Source organism: Cherax quadricarinatus, chromosome 5 (genome assembly GCF_038502225.1).
Source record: "Cherax quadricarinatus isolate ZL_2023a chromosome 5, ASM3850222v1, whole genome shotgun sequence".
NCBI lineage: Eukaryota > Metazoa > Arthropoda > Malacostraca > Decapoda > Parastacidae > Cherax > Cherax quadricarinatus.
Genome location: NC_091296.1, coordinates 43,150,938 through 43,172,227, shown reverse-complemented (window position 1 = coordinate 43,172,227; position 21,290 = coordinate 43,150,938). Strand labels below are relative to the sequence as shown.

At 42.1% G+C, this 21,290-nt stretch overlaps 1 protein-coding gene across 2 annotated transcripts in view; it reads left to right on the top strand.

Moving 5' to 3' along the window:
* The window catches only part of boss (bride of sevenless), a 150,869-nt gene extending 136,372 nt beyond the window's left edge, over positions 1–14,497 (top strand). For both annotated transcript variants that reach the window (XM_070101661.1, XM_070101656.1), the window contains one exon: positions 10,931–14,497. In XM_070101661.1, coding sequence (XP_069957762.1) covers positions 10,931–11,615 — 685 coding nt within the window. In that variant the 3' untranslated portion in view covers positions 11,616–14,497. The remainder of the gene's footprint in view (positions 1–10,930) is intronic.
* Positions 14,498–21,290: the final 6,793 nt, after the last annotated feature.

Here is a 21,290-nt window from a genome sequence, read left to right as displayed (position 1 = left end):
CACACACACACACACACACACACACGTGTGTGTGTGTACTCACCTATTTGTACTCACCTATTTGTGGTTGCAGGGGTCGAGCGAGGACTCGACCCCTGCAACCACAAATAGGTGAGTACAAATAGGTGAGTACACACACACACATACACACACACATACACACACACACACACACACACATACACACATGATGGAAGGGTTAGACTCAAAAGTGTCCCTGTTCGCAGATGATGTGAAGTTAATGAAGAGAATTAAATCAGATGATGATCAGGTAGGACTTCAAAGAGACCTGGACAGACTGGACACCTGGTCCAGCAACTGGCTTCTCGAATTTAACCCTGCCAAATGTAAAGTCATGAAGATCGGAGAAGGGCACAGAAGACCGCAGACGGAATATAGGCTAGGTGGCCAAAGACTGCAAACCTCGCTCAAGGAGAAAGATCTTGGGGTGAGTATAACACCGAGCACGTCTCCGGAAGCACACATCAACCAGATAACTGCTGCAGCATATGGGCGCCTGTCAAACTGAGAACAGCATTCCGATACCTTAGTAAGGAATCGTTCAAGACACTGTATACCGTATACGTCAGGCCCATACTGGAGTATGCAGCACCTGTTTGGAACCCACACTTGATCAATCACGTCAAGAAATTAGAGAAAGTACAAAGGTTTGCGACGAGGTTAGTTCCAAAGCTAAGGGGAATGTCCTACGAAGGAAGGTTAAGGGAAATCGGACTGACGACACTGGAGGACAGGAGGGTTAGGGGGAGACATGATAACGACATACAAAATACTGCGTGGAATAGACAAGGTGGACAGAGACAGGCTGTTCCAAAGAGGGGACACAGAAACAAGGGGTCACAATTGGAAGCTGAAGACCCAGATGAGTGAAAGGGATATTAGGAAGTATTTCTTCAGTCATAGAGTAGACAGGAAGTGGAATAGCCTAGCAAGTGAGGTAGTGGAGGCAGAAACCATACATAGCTTTAAGATGAGGTATGATAAAGCTCATGGAGCAGGGAGAGAGAGGACCTAGTAGCACTCGGTGAAGGGGCAGGGCCAGGAGCTGAGTCTCGACCCCTGCAACCACAATTAGGTGAGTACAGTTAGGTGAGTACACACACATATACACATCAGGAGAGAATCAGCGGCAATACGAGAATGACAAGCCAAATCTAACGCAAAGTTGTTAAACACATCAGGAGGAAAACAACAATCAATGACCAGGTAATCAGGCTGAGGATGGAAGGAGGGGAGATCACAGAGAGCAACCAAGAAGAATGTGAAGAACTCATCACAAGATTTAGGAAGGTATTCACAATGGGAACAGAGAGGTTTCCATTAAACTGAACCAGTAGGGTACACCAGCAAGTGCTGGATACACTGCATACAACCGAGAAGGAGGCGAAGAAACTGCTAGGTAGACTAGATACCTCGAAGGCAGTGGACCCAGATAACATCTCTCCTTGGGTCCTGAGAGAGGGAGCAGATGCACTGTGTGCGCCTCTAGCAACAGTCTTCGACAATTTTTTGAAACATAGCAAATGTCTGAGGTGTGGAAGACGGCAAACGTAGTCCCAATTATTAAGAAAGGAGACAGACAGGCAGCATTAAACTACAGACCAGTATCCCTGATATGTATAATATGTAAAGTCATGGAGCACCTAGAAAGGAACAGGCTCATACATGGCAACCAACATGGCTTTAGGGAAGATAAAACTTGCGTCACAAACCTACTGGAGTTCTACGACAGGTTAACAGAAGTAAGACAGGAGAGAGAGGGAATGGTACAGTGCATCTTCTTGGACTGTAAGAAGGCTTTCGACACAGAACCACACAAAAGACTGGTGAAAAGCTACAGGAGCATGAACGAATAACAGGGAAAGTACTGAAACGGATCAGGTAATACCTGATTGGAAGGAGACAACGTGTGTTGGTACGTGACGAGGCGTCATAATGGGCGCATGTGTTGAGTGGGGGTTTCACAAGGGACAGTTCTAGGTCTAGTGTTGTTTCTTGTATACATGAATGACATGACGGGACTAACTCAGAGGAGTTCCTGCTCACAGACGATGTGAAATTAATGAAAATAATAGCGGACGAGGATCAGATAAGTCTGCAAGAGGATCTGGACAGGCTGGAGGCCTGGTCTGACAAATGGCTACTGGAGTTTAACCCCACCAAATACAAAGTCATGACGGAGAACTGCCTAGGGGATCAAAGGCCGCAATAACTCACTCAAGGAAAAGGATCTTGGAGTGAGCTTCGTACTGAGCATATCTCCTTAGCTGTACATTAACCAAATAACCGCTGCAGCATATGGGCTCCTGGCAAAGATAAAAATAGCGATTTGACATCTAAGGATTCATTCACGACACGTCACGAAATTGGAGAAAGTGTAAATGTTGCATGACTAGTTCTGGAGCTAAGGGAAATATCCTGTGAGAAGAGGTTAAGGGAACTCAACCAGATGATACTGGGGGACAGGAGGGATAAAGGGGACTTGATAACGGCGTATAAAATACCGAAATGAACTGACAAGGTAGACAGGGCCAGAATGTTTCAGAGATGGGACACAACTGTAAGTTAAAAACTCAGATAAGCCATATGGATGTTAGGAAGTATTTCTTAAGTCGTCAGGAAGTGGAACAATCTGGAGAGTGAAGTAGTGGAGGCAGGATCTACACATAGCTATAAGATGAGGTACAATAAGACTCTTGGAGAAGAGAGAGAGTGGATCTATAGTGACTAGTGAAGAAGTGAGGCCAGGAGCTGTTAATCGACATCTGCAACCACAAATAGGAAAGCATAAATAGGTGAGTACACACACACACACACACACACACACACACACACACACACACACACACACACACACACACACACACACACACACACACACATACACACATACACACACACACACACACACACACACACACACACACACATACACACATACACACACACACACACACACACACACACACACACAAACACACACACACACACACACACACACACATACAGGAGAAACTGACCACATACAGGCAGGATCCAGAGTCACAGAGGGTGAGGCAGTGGGAGGAAGAAAGGGCAAAATCAGTGTTTATCCATGGGCTTCAGGAGAGAGAGGAAAGGACACACACTGAAAGGCAGCAGGAAGAAAGAAAGGAGATTGAGAAAATCATCACGGAAATAGGTGAAGAGATGGACGAGATTGTAAATTTTCAGAGAATAGGGGGGTACTCGAAGGGGAGAAACCGACCAATCAAGCTGATTCTCAGGACGGAAACAGTGCGGAACAGGATCCTCCAAGAGAAACCACGATTGAAATACTCGGAAGAGTACAAGAGGGTGTTCCTAGACAGAGACAGAACAAAATCAGAACGACAGCAGCTGAGGGAGAGGACAAAAAAGCGAAAGGAGCTAGGAAAAGAGACAAGGAGGGAACCAGCAGAGGTCAGTCAGAGCAGAACAGAACAGCAAGGGCAAGCACACACACAACTATTCTTAGAACCATACAACCTATCACACCATCCCAACACACACTACAATCCATACCCACAGCCTCCACCCAACACCGAGCTATAGAATCCCACAGTATGCCACTAGGTCTCCCACCCTCACAGGCCCCCCAAACCAGTGTTGGAAAGGAAACTGAAGGTATGGTACACAGACGCTGATGGAATAACAAATAAGTGGGAGGAGTGGCATGAAAGAGTCAAAGAAGCATCACCGGACATCGTAGCTCTCACAGAAACCAAGCTTACAGGTATGATAACAGATGCCATCTTTCCAACGGGATACCAAATCCTGAGGAAAGACAGAGGGAACAGGGGGGGTGGAGGAGTGGCGTTGCTGATCAGAAATCGCTGGAATTTTGATGAGCTGGAGAGAGGAGACAGCGGAGAAGAAAGTGATTACATAGCGGGAACACTTCACTCTGGAGGTCCCAAGGTGGTAATAGCAGTAATGTATAACCCACCACAGAACAGCAGGAGGCCAAGGCAAGAGTACGACGAGAGCAATAGAGCGATGGTTGACACACTGGCTAGAGTGGCCAGAAGAGCTCATGCATGCAGGGCAAAGCTCCTGATCATGGGTGACTTTAACCACAAGGAGATCGATTGGGAGAACTTGGACCCACATGGGGGCCAAGATACATGGAGGGCTAAGATGATGGAGGTGGTACTGGAAAACTTCATGTGTCAACACGTAAGGGACACTACAAGAGAGAGAGGAGAGGATGAACCAGCAAGGCTGGACTTAGTATTCACCTTGAGTAGTGCAGATATCGAGGACATCACATATGAAAGACCCCTTGGGGCCAGTGACCATGTGGTTTTAAGCTTCGAATACACAGTAGAGCTACAAGTGGAGGGAGAAGCAGGAAGGCCAGGACGAATGAAGCCAAACTACAAGAAAGGGGACTACACAGGAATGAGGAACTACCTGAACGGGGTTCAGTGGGACAGAGAACTGGCAGGGAAGCCAGTTAATGAGATGATGGAATATGTAGCAACAAAATGCAAGGAGGCTGATGAGAGGTTTGTACCCAAGGGTAACAGGATTAATGAAAAAGCCAGGATAAGCCCATGGTTTACCCAAAGTTGTAGGGAGGCAAAAACCAAGTGTGCTAGGGAATGGAAGAAATATAGAAGGCAAAGGACCCAGGAGAATAAGGAGAACAGTCGTAGAGCCAGAAACGAATATGCACAAATAAGAAGGGAGGCCCAAAGACAATATGAAAATGACATAGCAGCGAAAGCCAAATCTGACCCGAAACTGTTGTACAGCCACATCAGGAGGAAAACAACAGTCAAGGACCAGGTAATCAGGGTAAGGAAGGAAGGAGGAGAGACAACAAGAAATGACCGTGAAGTATGTGAAGAACTCAACAAGAGATTCAAAGAAGTGTTCACAGAGGAGACAGAAGGGACTCCAGAAAGACGGAGAGGTGGGGCACACCACCAAGTGCTGGACACAGTGCACACAACCGAGGAAGAAGTGAAGAGGCTTCTGAGTGAGCTAGATACCTCAAAGGCAATGGGGCCAGATAACATCTCCCCATGGGTATTGAGAGAGGGAGCAGAGGCACTATGTGTACCCCTAACAACAATATTCAATACATCTATCGAAACAGGGAGATTGCCTGAGGCATGGAAGACAGCAAATGTAGTCCCAATCTTTAAAAAAGGAGACAGACATGAAGCATTAAACTACAGACCAGTGTCACTGACATGTATAGTATGCAAAATCATGGAGAAGATTATCAGGAGAAGAGTGGTGGAACACCTAGAAAGGAACGATCTCATCAACAGCAGCCAACATGGTTTTAGGGACGGGAAATCCTGTGTCACAAACCTACTGGAGTTCTATGACATGGTGACAGCAGTAAGACAAGAGAGAGAGGGGTGGATGGACTGCATTTTCTTGGACTGCAAGAAGGCGTTTGACACAGTTCCACACAAGAGATTGGTGCAAAAACTGGAGGACCAAGCAGGGATAACAGGGAAGGCACTACAATGGATCAGGGAATACTTGTCAGGAAGACAGCAGCGAGTCATGGTACGTGGCGAGGTGTCAGATTGGGCACCTGTGACCAGCGGGGTCCCGCAGGGGTCAGTCCTAGGATCAGTGCTGTTTCTGGTATTTGTGAACGACATGACGGAAGGAATAGACTCTGAGGTGTCCCTGTTTGCAGATGACGTGAAGTTGATGAGAAGAATTCACTCGATCGAAGACCAGGCAGAACTACAAAGGGATCTGGACAGGCTGCAGACCTGGTCCAGCAATTGGCTCCTGGAGTTCAATCCCACCAAGTGCAAAGTCATGAAGATTGGGGAAGGGCAAAGAAGGCCGCAAACGGAGTACAGTCTAGGGGGTCAGAGACTACAAACCTCACTCAAGGAAAAAGATCTTGGGGTGAGTATAACACCAGGCACATCTCCTGAAGCGCACATCAACCAAATAACTGCTGCAGCATATGGGCGCCTAGCAAACCTCAGAACAGCATTCCGACATCTTAATAAGGAATCATTCAGGACCCTGTACACCGTGTACGTTAGGCCCATATTGGAGTATGCGGCATCAGTTTGGAACCCACACCTAGCCAAGCACGTGAAGAAACTAAAGTGCAAAGGTTTGCAACAAGACTAGTCCCAGAGCTAAGAGGTATGTCCTACGAGGAGAGGTTAAGGGAAATCAACCTGACGACACTGGAGGACAGGAGAGATAGGGGGGACATGATAACGACATACAAAATACTGAGAGGAATTGACAAGGTGGACAAAGACAGGATGTTCCAGAGATTGGACACAGTAACAAGGGGACACAGTTGGAAGCTGAAGACACAGATGAATCACAGGGATGTTAGGAAGTATTTCTTCAGCCACAGAGTAGTCAGTAAGTGGAATAGTTTGGGAAGCGATGTAGTGGAGGCAGGATCCATACATAGCTTTAAGCAGAGGTATGATAAAGCTCACGGCTCAGGGAGAGTGACCTAGTAGCGATCAGTGAAGAGGCGGGGCCAGGAGCTCGGACTCGACCCCCGCAACCTCAACTAGGTGAGTACAACTAGGTGAATACACACACACACACACACACACACACACACACACACACACACACACACACACACACACACATAAGCAGAGATATGATAAAGCTCAAGGTTCAGGGAGAATGACCTAGTAGCGACCAGTGAAGAGGCGGCGCCAGGAGCTTGGACTCGACCCCTGCAACCTCAACTAGGTGAGTACAACTAGGTGAGTACGCGCACACTGATCTCTCTGTTGTGCTAAACAGGATCATGAGAACCACTCTTGGATCCCCTCAATTGTCGAACAGTCTCCCTCAGGGTAGATATTAAGCCTCCCTCGCTCCCCAGTAGTCTGTAGTTCACAAACACTGGCAAAGCTGCTAAAATATTACATTGGCAAGCTTGCCAGCAACTGTTCTACAGAACTGCTCTGTAATAACATATCATAACGGGACAAGATACATGACTAATGCGCGGACAAACTGTACACAGATCAACTCCTCCACCCAGATGACTATACGCCTCCACCCAGATGACTGTACTCCTCCACCCAGATGACTGTACTCCTCCACCCAGATGACTATACTCCTCCACCCAGATGACTGTACTCCTCCACCCAGATGACTGTACTCCTCCACCCAGATGACTATACTCCTCCACCCAGATGACTGTACTCCTCCACCCAGATGACTGTACTCCTCCACCCAGATGACTATACTCCTCCACCCAGATGACTGTACTCCTCCACCCAGATGACTGTACTCCTCCACCCAGATGACTGTACTCCTCCACCCAGATGACTATACTCCTCCACCCAGATGACTATACTCCTCCACCCAGATGACTGTACTCCTCCACCCAGATGACTGTACTCCTCCACCCAGATGACTATACTCCTCCACCCAGATGACTGTACTCCTCCACCCAGATGACTGTACTCCTCCACCCAGATGACTATACTCCTCCACCCAGATGACTATACTCCTCCACCCAGATGACTATACTCCTCCACCCAGATGACTATACTCCTCCACCCAGATGACTGTACTCCTCCACCCAGATGACTATACTCCTCCACCCAGATGACTATACTCCTCCACCCAGATGACTATACTCCTCCACCCAGATGACTGTACTCCTCCACCCAGATGACTATACTCCTCCACCCAGATGACTATACTCCTCCACCCAGATGACTGTACTCCTCCACCCAGATGACTGTACTCCTCCACCCAGATGACTATACTCCTCCACCCAGATGACTATACTCCTCCACCCAGATGACTGTACTCCTCCACCCAGATGACTGTACTCCTCCACCCAGATGACTATACTCCTCCACCCAGATGACTATACTCCTCCACCCAGATGACTGTACTCCTCCACCCAGATGACTGTACTCCTCCACCCAGATGACTATACTCCTCCACCCAGATGACTGTACTCCTCCACCCAGATGACTATACTCCTCCACCCAGATGACTGTACTCCTCCACCCAGATGACTGTACTCCTCCACCCAGATGACTATACTCCTCCACCCAGATGACTATACTCCTCCACCCAGATGACTATACTCCCCCACCCAGATGACTATACTCCTCCACCCAGATGACTGTACTCCTCCACCCAGATGACTATACTCCTCCACCCAGATGACTATACTCCTCTACCCAGATGACTATACTCCTCCACCCAGATGACTATACTCCTCCACCCAGATGACTGTACTCCTCCACCTAGATGCTACACTTCTCCACCCTGATGGCTACTCTCCTCCACCCAGATGGCTATACTTCACCCTGATGGCTATGGCTATACTTCTCCCTGACAACAATCGAGTATATGTTAAATACCCATTTTAAGACTTTTTGTGAATAAACACATTATCAGACAAGAGATAATAAAAAGTCATGCAGAATCAAACATGGAAGGAGCAGACTACATGGCGTACTTCACAGATGGATCACTTGATCAGGAGCAGAATCTGGCAGCCGCACTAATGTACCATGACAGGAAACCAATGGAAGGAGACTTATGCACTCTTAGCTGATTTTGACTCGGGAGTTGGTGGCTACCCTACTAGCATCAACACATGCATTGCACCATTACAAACATCGGGCAGTCTATTCCATAGCGATGACGATAGTTGAGAAGGTCATGAGGAACAGTGCGAACATTGCCTATAGCACATGCTAAAGCCGCAGATCCATTATATACTAGACTACCAAGTCACCCTCTCCTTACACAGACGATTGATCCTATCTCCGCCACTCCAATATCGTTCTAAGGCTGCAACGGTATTAGTATTTTGTCGCGAAAAACCTTAAGACTCTGAAATACCCTCCACCTCGATAGAGGCGATTGGTAAATCAAAAAACACCCCGACAAGGCCCCAGTATTGGGGTGGAACTCTCATACAGCTGAATGTAAGCAACATCATTATTGTAACCAGATACACTTAGAACTGGTTTAAAAAAAGACACGGGAGCAAACACTAGGACATATTAGAAAACGTTTCTGTCCTGAGACTTTAAACATTTCTATCATACAGATTAAAATGACAGCATATATATATAGACGGAGAGTTGGGTGTGATTGACACATAATGACCTGAAAAATGACATTTGAGATGAGGACACGTAGACAATGAGGTCATGAGATTCCTGTGTAGTTAGGTGGTACTTTACGGGTTTGATTATTATGTACGCTAATCTTTTTGAAAATTTGTAGTTTCCAGTATTACGTTGTACAGTGTGAGTGGCAGCGACTAGTGAAGGTTCCTCGTCACCGACACCTCAATCTCCGCTTGTATATACTCTCATTTTAATCTCTATATGTTAGAAGCGATCAATGTCTCAGGACAAAAATGTTTTCTAATAAATCTGTTCCGGTGTTTAATCCCGTGTCTTTATGAACCAATTTGTCGGTATCAGTTACCAAGGTTTATACCACACTTAGAACGAACTAAGATCTCTTGATGAACGATTTATATGTATTTTCTTGTGTATGACTTGATTAAGATCAACCATGAGCTTAGTCTTCCTTTACATTATTATTATAATCAAGGGGGAAGCGCTAAACCCGTAAGATTATACAGCGTCTTCCTTTACAACCTGTTGGAATTACGTTATCAGTTATATAACGTTTATTTACAATAGGCTACAGAGAGCGAGAGAGAGCGAGGGAGGGAGAGAGAGAGAGAGAGAGAGAGAGAGAGAGAGAGAGAGAGAGAGAGAGAGAGAGAGAGAGAGAGAGAGAGAGAGAGAGAGAGAGAGAGAGAGAGAGAAACATTTAGATTTGGAAGCTTATTATTGACCACACATTTCTTTTTTTAAAGTGTAGTAAAATAAACAGGTTTTGTTTGATTTTTGTGGAGAAATGGTTAGATAAATACACTTTCCTGCATGAAACAAACATATAACAATCGGTATTTATCTGTTACCAGCACCATGTCCAGCAGCCTCTCCCTGGACATCCCTTCGGGGTGCCATTCCAGATTCCACAGTCGCTGTAGATTAACAAGTGAGTTAGAAATAATTTGTCCGAAAGGAAAGTATATCCAGCATTCCACTATCATTTGAAATGCGTAGTGGTTTGGGCAGAAAGCCCTCAAATTACGACCTCGAACAGGACAGCCCTAATCACCTTGTGTCTGCTCAACAACTTTGGCGAAAAAAGTGTGATTAAGTCTTACCTTACTCGTGTAACGTGAACTTTTGGTGGTGACAGCGCCATAAAGGCCGATATCAGTGACTTGAGTGTCTCGGGCAAGGAGAGGAAGGTGTTCCTCGTGACGCTATAGTACATACATGTGGTTTTAATTAAGCTGTTTGCAAAGAAGGAAGAGTACACTAGCCCCTTCCGGGAGAACTAAGTCCCTCAGAGGGCTGAGGGGGGCTGAGAGATACCCCCGTTTACTGGAGAATTTTCTCCACAATTTTTCCAGAAATAGATATAGAATAATTAGTAATAAGAGATTACTGTTACTGAAACAAATGTTATATAACTACTAGAAGAATTAAGTTTCACTTGTAGTTTGAGTTACATTACTTGGTAGAAATAGATTATGCAACATGGATGGCAGTGTTAGGTACGACGTATTTACTTGGCTTTTAAGTTTATGTATGATAAATTATCTGTTTAAATTAACTGTACAATTATTTCTGGCATAAACACAAGCCACCAGAAACAACTATAGTGATGCTGGTTGCATACAATAATATTGTCTGCAACCAGTGTGTATTGCACTTTTGTGATTGTAATTATATATCTGACTTCTCATCGAGTTAAACATCAACGTAGATGCATAATTATAATATACATTATAACATTATGTAGGTAAACGGTTTTCGTTTTAAGATGTCTTTCAATTTTATGTTGTCAGGTTGGTGGGTCACGTGAGCGGGGTGATCCAAACAGCATTGTTGTTCTTCATGGTAAGTGTGCAGGCTGGGCTGGGGGTGCAGCAGTGGCTCATGGCCTCACAGATCTCCATGCACTCACTGCCCTCAGGAGGGGCTCTCTACACCTGCTCTCCCCACCGACTACACTTCATTATTAGCCAGTCCTACATCATGTTCTTGCTGGCGCTGCAGCTCATCATATCTCCCTTCAATATTCGCTCTCGGCGCAACTACCATGAAGGATTACTCTTCTTTATCGCCACATTACTAATGACTAGTGTATGGATAGCTTGGTCCACACTCTATATGATCCTTCCACCTGCCTGGAGTGAAGCTTGTATATGCCTGGGTATGGCCGCTACATCTACCTGCGTCTTGGTCACAATCTTCGTTCCCAAGACATATCTGATGGTGCGAGCAGCAGCCCGGGACTCTGTGTGTGCGGCGCCGGTTCACCCCCTTGCGCGCCCACAATCCACACATGACCTGGCGCGGTCTTCCTCCCTCGCCCTGTATGACTCCGTCGGTTATCTGCCCGAGATGATACAGGCCCCGGGCCATGCCTACGCTCCAGACCCCACCGTACACCACCCAACCCAGAAAGAGAACCCTTACGAGACCTATTCTCAGTACCATCCTTCGCCTCACAAAATCACTCAGTTCTAACTCAGTGGAAATGCAAAATGTTAATTATGGCAGCAGTTGCAGTTAGTCTCATTATTGAAATGTATGCCCTTTTCTTTGGCCTTGTTATTAATCCCTATTTTAAATAGAAAATTTACCCTTTCTATTTCGAATCCATCGTGAGGAGGGAAGTAGTATAGATGTGTCCGTACATCTGCTGATCTTTTTCACCTAGCAGTTCTGGGTCGTATCCTAGTGAAAAAGACCTGTAAACCACAAATGAAAGAAGCAATAATAACAGATAAAAACAAGGAGTATAAAGAGTAGTAGTGGTGGTGGTGTTGGTGGTAGTAGTAGTAGTAGTAGTAGTAGTAGTAGTAGTAGTAGTAGTAGTAGTAGTAGTACTAGTAAAGCAAAGAGTGAGAAAGGCTAGGCTTGATACAGACTTGTCTATTATAGGTCAGTAGGTCTCCTGCAGTGCTCCTTTGTTCTTCTTCTTAGGAAGGCATCACATGACGGCTGTCTTCAATATGGTTATCATCCTTCCTATCAAAGTCTAGATTAAGAGCGACTGGAAGCATTTACGGATATATTTCAGTTGTAACAGCAATTTACCTAAAAAATTATTTCAGAAAATGTTTCAAAACTTCCTGAATAGTCGAAATATGGAATAAATTAATGTTTTAGTACATATTATTTAAACTGCTCTGAATCCTCGTAATATAGAATAAATTAAAGTTTTAGCACATATTTTTAGAATTTTTAACATTTCACATATTTTTTAAAAAACCCTATAAAAGTTAATAGATAATCCAAAATATTAGGTATTTCGATTCTAATATTATGGATTTCTAGGAATATAATTTAATTTTAGTGGTAAGCAGGAATTAGAAAATCTTTTGAAAAGTACAATAAAATCTAATGGATAAGGAATTTTGTCTTTTTGTCAATGAATTTTCAATCAAAATATTTTAATTTTAGTGGAAAGTAGGAAAATATCAAGAAATTGCAAATTATCATTTGTTACAATTAAAAGGGTGAAAATCTTCATATTTTAGCTAAAAAATGATCAGTCAGAAAATGTTTCCAAGTACTTAGAAATGTTGAAATATGCTATAGTAATATAGATTTTTATGGACGTTACATATGATTTAAAATAAGGTGAAATAAAAAAAATATAGAAAATACGGTAAAACGTTAATTTATTGCATATTAAGAGCGGTTTGAAGCATCATCGTATATATTTCAATATTTAGGTAAAACTCATATAAATCACAAAATGCGTTAACATTAACTTCTTTAAATAAAACAGTATGATTGAGATTATTTTTTCACATAAACTACAACTGTAGCAGCAGTTTCGATTAAATGTGCAATAATTTCCATAATTTACCTAAAAAAACGAAGTACGTCAGAAAATAATTTAAAGTACTAAGAATCTTGGGAATGTAGAATAATTTGAAGTTTTAGCATATATTTTTATAATTTTTAATATTTAAAATTTGCTGAATCATTATTTTATTGCCTATTTTGATGATTAACAGCAGTTTGAAGTATTTTCAACTATATTTAAATATTTAGATGAAACATGCATCTAAATCATTGTAAAAAGTGTTAAGGTTAACAATTTGAAATAAAACAATGTGATTTGGCTTATTTTTTCCATAAAAAACAACTGTTAATAGCACTTTCTTTTATATGTTTGATAATTTACACAATTTAACTAAAAAATGATGCCATAAAATTAGTCAAAATGCTTCTAGTCGTCGAAATATGGAATAAATTAACATTTACTGCACATTTCTTTATTTGTTTAATATTTTATATTATTATTATTATTATTATTATTATTATTATTATTATTATTATTATAATCAAGGGGGAAGCGCTAAACCCGGAGGATTATACAGCGCCTGGGGGGGGGCATGTGGAAGGCATTCAGGCTTAATTCGGGGAACTGGAGCACAGATCCAATTCCCTAAATCAAGAGCCCCTCACCAACATCAAGGAACCTTCCTTGAGGGGTTAATATTTTATATATTTTCAAAAACTCTTAGAAAAAGTACAATATTATCTAATTTATTATCTAATTTAGGATTTCTAGAAAAAATATTTTAATATAGTGGTAAGCAGGATATAGATCGAAAAACTTTAAATAATGAGCAGTTTCGAAAAAAGTGTGAAAATCTACATTATTTAGCTACAATATGAAGTCTGCCAGAAAATGTCACCAAGTATTCAGAATCGTCGAAATGTGCACTAATAATAACAACACAAAATATTTAAGGGCTTTACATATGATTTTTTTACAAAATATTAATCGGATATATTTCAATATTTATCTAAAACGTCCATATAAATTATTGTAAAAAGTGAGGTTAACTAGTTAATATTAATAATATAATTAGTTTTAATTTTTTCTCCAAAATCTGAAAAAAAAAAAATTGTAGCAATAGTTTGGAATAAATGTACCGTAATTTACGTAATTGAGCTAAAATACGATGTAATTAAAAGATTCAAACTGCTCTGAATCGTCGTAATACAGAATAAATTAAATTTTGACACATATTTTTAGAATTTAACATTATGCGTATTTTATTTTTAATTCTATAAAAATTAATAGATAATCTAAAATATTAGGTATTTCGATTCTTATATTATGGATTTCTAGGAACATATTTTAATTTTAGTGGTCAGCAGGAAATAGACATATCATAAATTATCAGCATCGTCGATTTAATGTGTATAAATTTTTTTTTTAAATATATGGAAAGTAAAAAAAAAATATGAAAAATTTGCTAAAACATTATTTTATTGAAAAAAATCGACGATTCAGAGAGGTTTGAAACATTTTCGGGGATATTTCCATGTTTATATAAAACATTCTTATAAAAATTGTAATTAAATAAAAATATAAAAAATAATATGATTTGGCTTAATTTCCCCCACATAACGCATTTATGGCAGCAGTTTCATTGTGTGATAATCTCGAAATTTACCTAAACAATAAAGTGTCAGAAAAAAATTTCAGTCCGCTCTGATTCTTCGAAATATGAAATAAATTAACGTTTTAGCACATATTTCTTAATTTTTAATAGTTCACAAGTGGTATTGTTATTGATCAGTACCACTTGTTTGTGGTCACAATAATATAAAATACTGCTCGTTGAGGCTAGTACACCAAACGGGGAGGAGAATGAAATTAGCTCAGAGGTATCCACACCACCATATGTCCTCGGACCAAAGGTAACACACCTACTTTGGCTGGGTGCTTGGCTCTTATAGGATTGCGTGGTCCTGCGGGTTATCACTCACCATGGGGCGTGCTAAAGGACCATGGGTTCGAATCCTTGGGTCGTCGCATTGTTGTTATTGATCAATACCACTTGTTCTTGGTTACAATAATATATATATATATATATATATATATATATATATATATATATATATATATATATATATATATATATATATATATATATATACATATATATATATATATATATATATATATATATATATATATATATATATATATATATATATATATATATATATATATGTGTGTGTGTGTGTGTGTGTGTGTGTGTGTGTGTGTGTGTGTGTGTGTGTGTGCCGTAAATCCGAGGGAAAGATTGCAAGACATGAGGAGGTTAATAACATTATCAAGAGGAGCCTCACAACAGCTGGATGCCCAGCAGTAAGGGAGCCACCCCATCTATGCAGATCTGATGGCAGCCAGAAGCATCCAGATGGTATCACCCTTCAAGCCTGGACAGATGGGAAGCAGGTGGTGTGGGACTATACATGTGCATCTACCTTGGCTGATACCTATCTCCAATACACCAGGGAGGAAGGAGGGGCAACTGCCAGCTTCAGGGAGTCCCAAAAGTCGAGAAAATATGGAGAACTTGCCCATCATTATATGTTTGTTCCCATAGGCTCAAAGACCCTTGGCTCATGGGGAAAGAGTGCATCTAATTTCCTTAAGGAGCTGGGAAAAAGACTCATCAGGGTAACTAGGGATCCCAGGGCAGCTAGTTTTCTGTTCCAGCGGCTCAGTGCGGCTGTTCAAAGGGGTAATGCCTGCTGCATTTTGGGCACACGCCCCAGCTCTGAGGAGCTGGATGAGATTTTCGCCTTATAATCGGTGATACACACGTAACAACATGTACCGTATATGCCACCTTTATATTAACAATGTATCTCTTAAATCTTCTGTGCCATATTATGTAATAAAATATTCCTATTGGTAAAAAAAAATTGTTTAAAAGATGGGGTGGTAGGGGAAGTGGAATATTCAAACTGCTTCAGGAAGAAACCCAAATATTCTTCCTTGAAGCCTTTTTATCCACTTCTCCGAGGCTATATATATATATATATATATATATATATATATATATATATATATATATATATATATATATATATATATATATATATATATATATATATATATATATATATATATATATATATATAATATAGGGAGGTACCACCTCTAGAACTGTCATAGGGACCCTCATCCTCAGAGAAAAGAATAAACTTGCTTCAGGGAAAACTCAAGGTTCTCCCTGAAGCTGTTTGAGAATTTTCTCCTACCACCCCCTATATTTCAAGTATGTTTTATTTAAAGACAAAAATACATTGGCCAAACATTCACAAAAATACAACAGAAAGTAAAACAACATAGGTAACTCAGAGCTACATATATATATATATATATATATATATATATATATATATATATATATATATATATATATATATATATATATATATATATATTGCGAACCTAGAAAGAAACAAATAAAGGGAGGTGATTGACTGACCACTTGATTGCTGCTATGGCTGTTATCGGTCGGCAGTACCTTGTGGGACGTCACCACACCCACTGTAGGGGGCTGCTCAACCGGCCTCAGTGTCAGAAACAGTGTATTCACCACTGAGTGTTTACCACCGCTCACTGAGCCTGACGGCCTCAGACAGAGCGTGTTCACCACTGCTTGAGAGTCCACTAAGTTCACCTGACGGCCTCAGGCAGAGACAGTGTATTCACCTGGGAGTGTGTTTACCATTGTTTGACACACACCAGCTGGACTTAGTATCCTGCTGGCTATCCCACGACGTTGTGAGACAGTTGAGGTAGTGTCGTGTGAAGACACAGTCGAGGTAGTGTCGTGTGAAGACACAGTCGAGGTAGTGTCGTGTGAAGACACAGTCGAGGTAGTGTCGTGTGAAGACACAGTCGAGGTAGTGTCGTGTAAGACTTGGCTACTGAGCTCCTCAAAATGGCGACGGTTCCGGTCTCCCCCCCCACTTCCGGTCCCCCACTTAATGTCCCGCGCCCGCCTCGCCCCGTCCCGTGCCATGCGCCCCCCTTCCCGCGCTGCTCCTGCAGCGCCCCACGGATCGCCCCCGCTCCTCGAATTTTTTTTGAGTTTTTTCGAATTTTCGATTTTTTTTTTGAATTTTTGTAATTTTTGAAGGTCCCCGAATGGGGATTAGAGATACATTTTCACTCCTCCCTATGGGTACCCCTGTGGTAAGACCTCCCCACTCCCTGTAAGATCCAAAACTTTACACGGTTGACAAATTTCCATTTTTTCCAATAATACAAAGAAAAAAGATTTGAGTTTTACCCACTTTTTTATCTTCTCGATTCAAATTTTGAGGCCCCCCTCTATGGGGGTAAGCATTCAAAATGGTGTGGGGGGGTATGGTAAAGGTTCCCCCTATGGGGCATGGTCTCCCCCCTTGGGTAGTACAGGTTGAAACAAGTAACTTCCTCTTAATGACTTAAAAAGAACTATGTGTGACCCCACTACCCGGAATATTGTATCACGTTTGTACATCCACCCCATGGGTACCCACCCCATGGGTACCCACCCCTACGGGAGTACAACATGTTTGTTCATGCCAGGTGTGACGTCACGTGATAGCCACCCATGACGTCATCACAAGTAAACACTAATACACAATATTTTCATCATTTTTATTTTCATATACAACAAATTTCTGGTAATACAATTTTTCGTTAATACAAAAGATTATATACAACTAAAATGATCAACATCGGGAAACATCGTGGGATCCCACTGTTGTGCTACGTTAAGTTGCTGGTGTATCAAGGTGACCATAAACCAAGGATTGATTAGTATTCAAGGCTGACAAGCCTCTCTTTTTTATTCTTTACTGTACATATTTCACCATTTACATTGTTAATAGACTTACAAGTGAATACTTTCTTCTCTACATTTCTTAAAACATTCTTATAGCTTACATGAGTTAATGGCATGAAATATGACGGGATACCCTTGCCTCTGCTGACAGTATTTGATCTTCCAACAATCTTTACACAATACATATTAGCTTTCAGAGGTACCAGCTTACTAATATTATATTCACACATTTCAGGTTTCAATAACCCCAGCTCACCTTTCCTACTATTATCATATAAGGGATCATCAGGACTGAAATTTGAAAAATCCATATATCTTAACAATGGTTTTGTTTTTAACTTAACATGCAAATCTTTGCATTTCAAGCTAAAAATATACGAATCGGTGTCTATATACAGGAGTTTTACGTCATCACCATAATGTTGTTTTAAAACTTTATACCAAAAATAATACAATTTCATTTTGGCAATCTCAAAAATTTGAAAACCGAGATAATGATTGTTTAATTTCTAATTTCGATTTGGTGGATGTACAAATCACTCTGTCTTGATTCAAATGTGTGATATTTTTTACGAAAGGATCTTTGGTGGTTTTAATAAATCTTTTCTCATTCTTGACGTATCTAAAGACTCAGCAAACTTTGTGATATTTAACAATGATTTCCCATAAATAGCATTATTGGTTAATTTGAAAGCTTTTGACTTGATGGGACATTGTGTGGCTGTTCTCTGTGCGATATTTGTTGTTATGAAGGGTTCTAAAAATTTTGACCGAGAATATTCATTTACTGTATACGCCTTTTCCACCTCTAACCCAAGTTCCATTAGTAACCGTAGCAAATCTAGACTGACCATATAATTTTTCTGAGGTAAATGACTTGCCACTAATTTCGCATTAGATTTGAGAATCTTTCTACCTTCATTTTTCAAGACAGATTCACAATAAGGAGACAACACCTCTTGTGATATATTCATGTGTGATAATACCAAGGGTAGTTGATCAGTACGTCTAGCTACCTCAGGGGACACATGTGTGATAATACCAAGGGTAGTTGATCAGTACGTCTAGCTACCTCAGGGGTCACATGTGTGATAATACCAAGGGCAGTTGATCAGTACGTCTAGCTACCTCAGGGGACACGTGTGATAATACCAAGGGTAGTTGATCAGTACGTCTAGCTACCTCAGGGGTCACATGTGTGATAATACCAAGGGCAGTTGATCAGTACGTCTAGCTACCTCAGGGGACACGTGTGATAATACCAAGGGTAGTTGATCAGTACGTCTAGCTACCTCAGGGGACACGTGTGATAATACCAAGGGTAGTTGATCAGTACGTCTAGCTACCTCAGGGGTCACATGTGTGATAATACCAAGGGCAGTTGATCAGTACGTCTAGCTACCTCAGGGGACACATGTGTGATAATACCAAGGGTAGTTGATCAGTACGTCTAGCTACCTCAGGGGACACATGTGTGATAATACCAAGGGTAGTTGATCAGTACGTCTAGCTACCTCAGGGGACACGTGTGATAATACCAAGGGTAGTTGATCAGTACGTCTAGCTACCTCAGGGGACACATGTGTGATAATACCAAGGGCAGTTGATCAGTACGTCTAGCTACCTCAGGGGACACATGTGTGATAATACCAAGGGTAGTTGATCAGTACGTCTAGCTACCTCAGGGGCCACATGTGTGATAATACCAAGGGTAGTTGATCAGTACGTCTAGCTACCTCAGGGGCCACATGTGTGATAATACCAAGGTCTAGCTACCTAGATAATAACAAGGGTAGTTGATCAGTACGTCTAGCTACCTCAGGGGACACATGTGTGATAATACCAAGGGTAGTTGATCAGTACGTCTAGCTACCTCAGGGGCCACATGTGTGATAATACCAAGGGTAGTTGATCAGTACGTCTAGCTACCTCAGGGGACACATGTGTGATAATACCAAGGGTAGTTGATCAGTACGTCTAGCTACCTCAGGGGCCACATGTGTGATAATACCAAGGGTAGTTGATCAGTACGTCTAGCTACCTCAGGGGACACATGTGTGATAATACCAAGGGTAGTTGATCAGTACGTCTAGCTACCTCAGGGGACACGTGTGATAATACCAAGGGTAGTTGATCAGTACGTCTAGCTACCTCAGGGGACACATGTGTGATAATACCAAGGGTAGTTGATCAGTACGTCTAGCTACCTCAGGGGACACATGTGTGATAATACCAAGGGTAGTTGATCAGTACGTCTAGCTACCTCAGGGGCCACATGTGTGATAATACCAAGGGTAGTTGATCAGTACGTCTAGCTACCTCAGGGGACACATGTGTGATAATACCAAGGGTAGTTGATCAGTACGTCTAGCTACCTCAGGGGCCACATGTGTGATAATACCAAGGGTAGTTGATCAGTACGTCTAGCTACCTCAGGGGACACATGTGTGATAATACCAAGGGTAGTTGATCAGTACGTCTAGCTACCTCAGGGGACACATGTGTGATAATACCACATACGTCTAGCTACCTGATGTGTGAATACCAAGGGTAGTTGATCAGTACGTCTAGCTACCTCAGGGGACACATGTGTGATAATACCAAGGGTAGTTGATCAGTACGTCTAGCTACCTCAGGGGCCACATGTGTGATAATACCAAGGGTAGTTGATCAATACGTCTAGCTACCTCAGGGGACACATGTGTGATAATACCAAGGGTAGTTGATCAGTACGTCTAGCTACCTCAGGGGACACGTGTGATAATACCAAGGGTAGTTGATCAGTACGTCTAGCTACCTCAGGGGTCACATGTGTGATAATACCAAGGGTAGTTGATCAATACGTCTAGCTACCTCAGGGGACACATGTGTGATAATACCAAGGGTAGTTGATCAGTACGTCTAGCTACCTCAGGGGACACATGTGTGATAATACCAAGGGTGGTTGATCAATACGTCTAGCTACCTCAAAGGACACATGTGTGATAATACCAAGGGTAGTTGATCAGTACGTCTAGCTACCTCAGGGGCCACATGTGTGATAATACCAAGGGTAGTTGATCAATACGTCTAGCTACCTCAGGGGACACATGTGTGATAATACCAAGGGTAGTTGATCAGTACGTCTAGCTACCTCAGGGTCCACATGTGTGATTATACCAAGGGTAGTTGATCAGTACGTCTAGCTACCTCAGGGGTCACATGTGTGATTATACCAAGGGTAGTTGATCAGTACGTCTAGCTACCTCAGGGGCCACATGTGTGATAATACCAAGGGTAGTTGATCAATACGTCTAGCTACCTCAGGGGACACATGTGTGATAATACTAAGGGTAGTTGATCAGTACGTCTAGCTACCTCAGGGGCCACATGTGTGATAATACCAAGGGTAGTTGATCAGTACGTCTAGCTACCTCAGGGGACACATGTGTGATAATACCAAGGGTAGTTGATCAGTACGTCTAGCTACCTCAGGGGACACATGTGTGATAATACCAAGGGTAGTTGATCAGTACGTCTAGCTACCTCAGGGGAC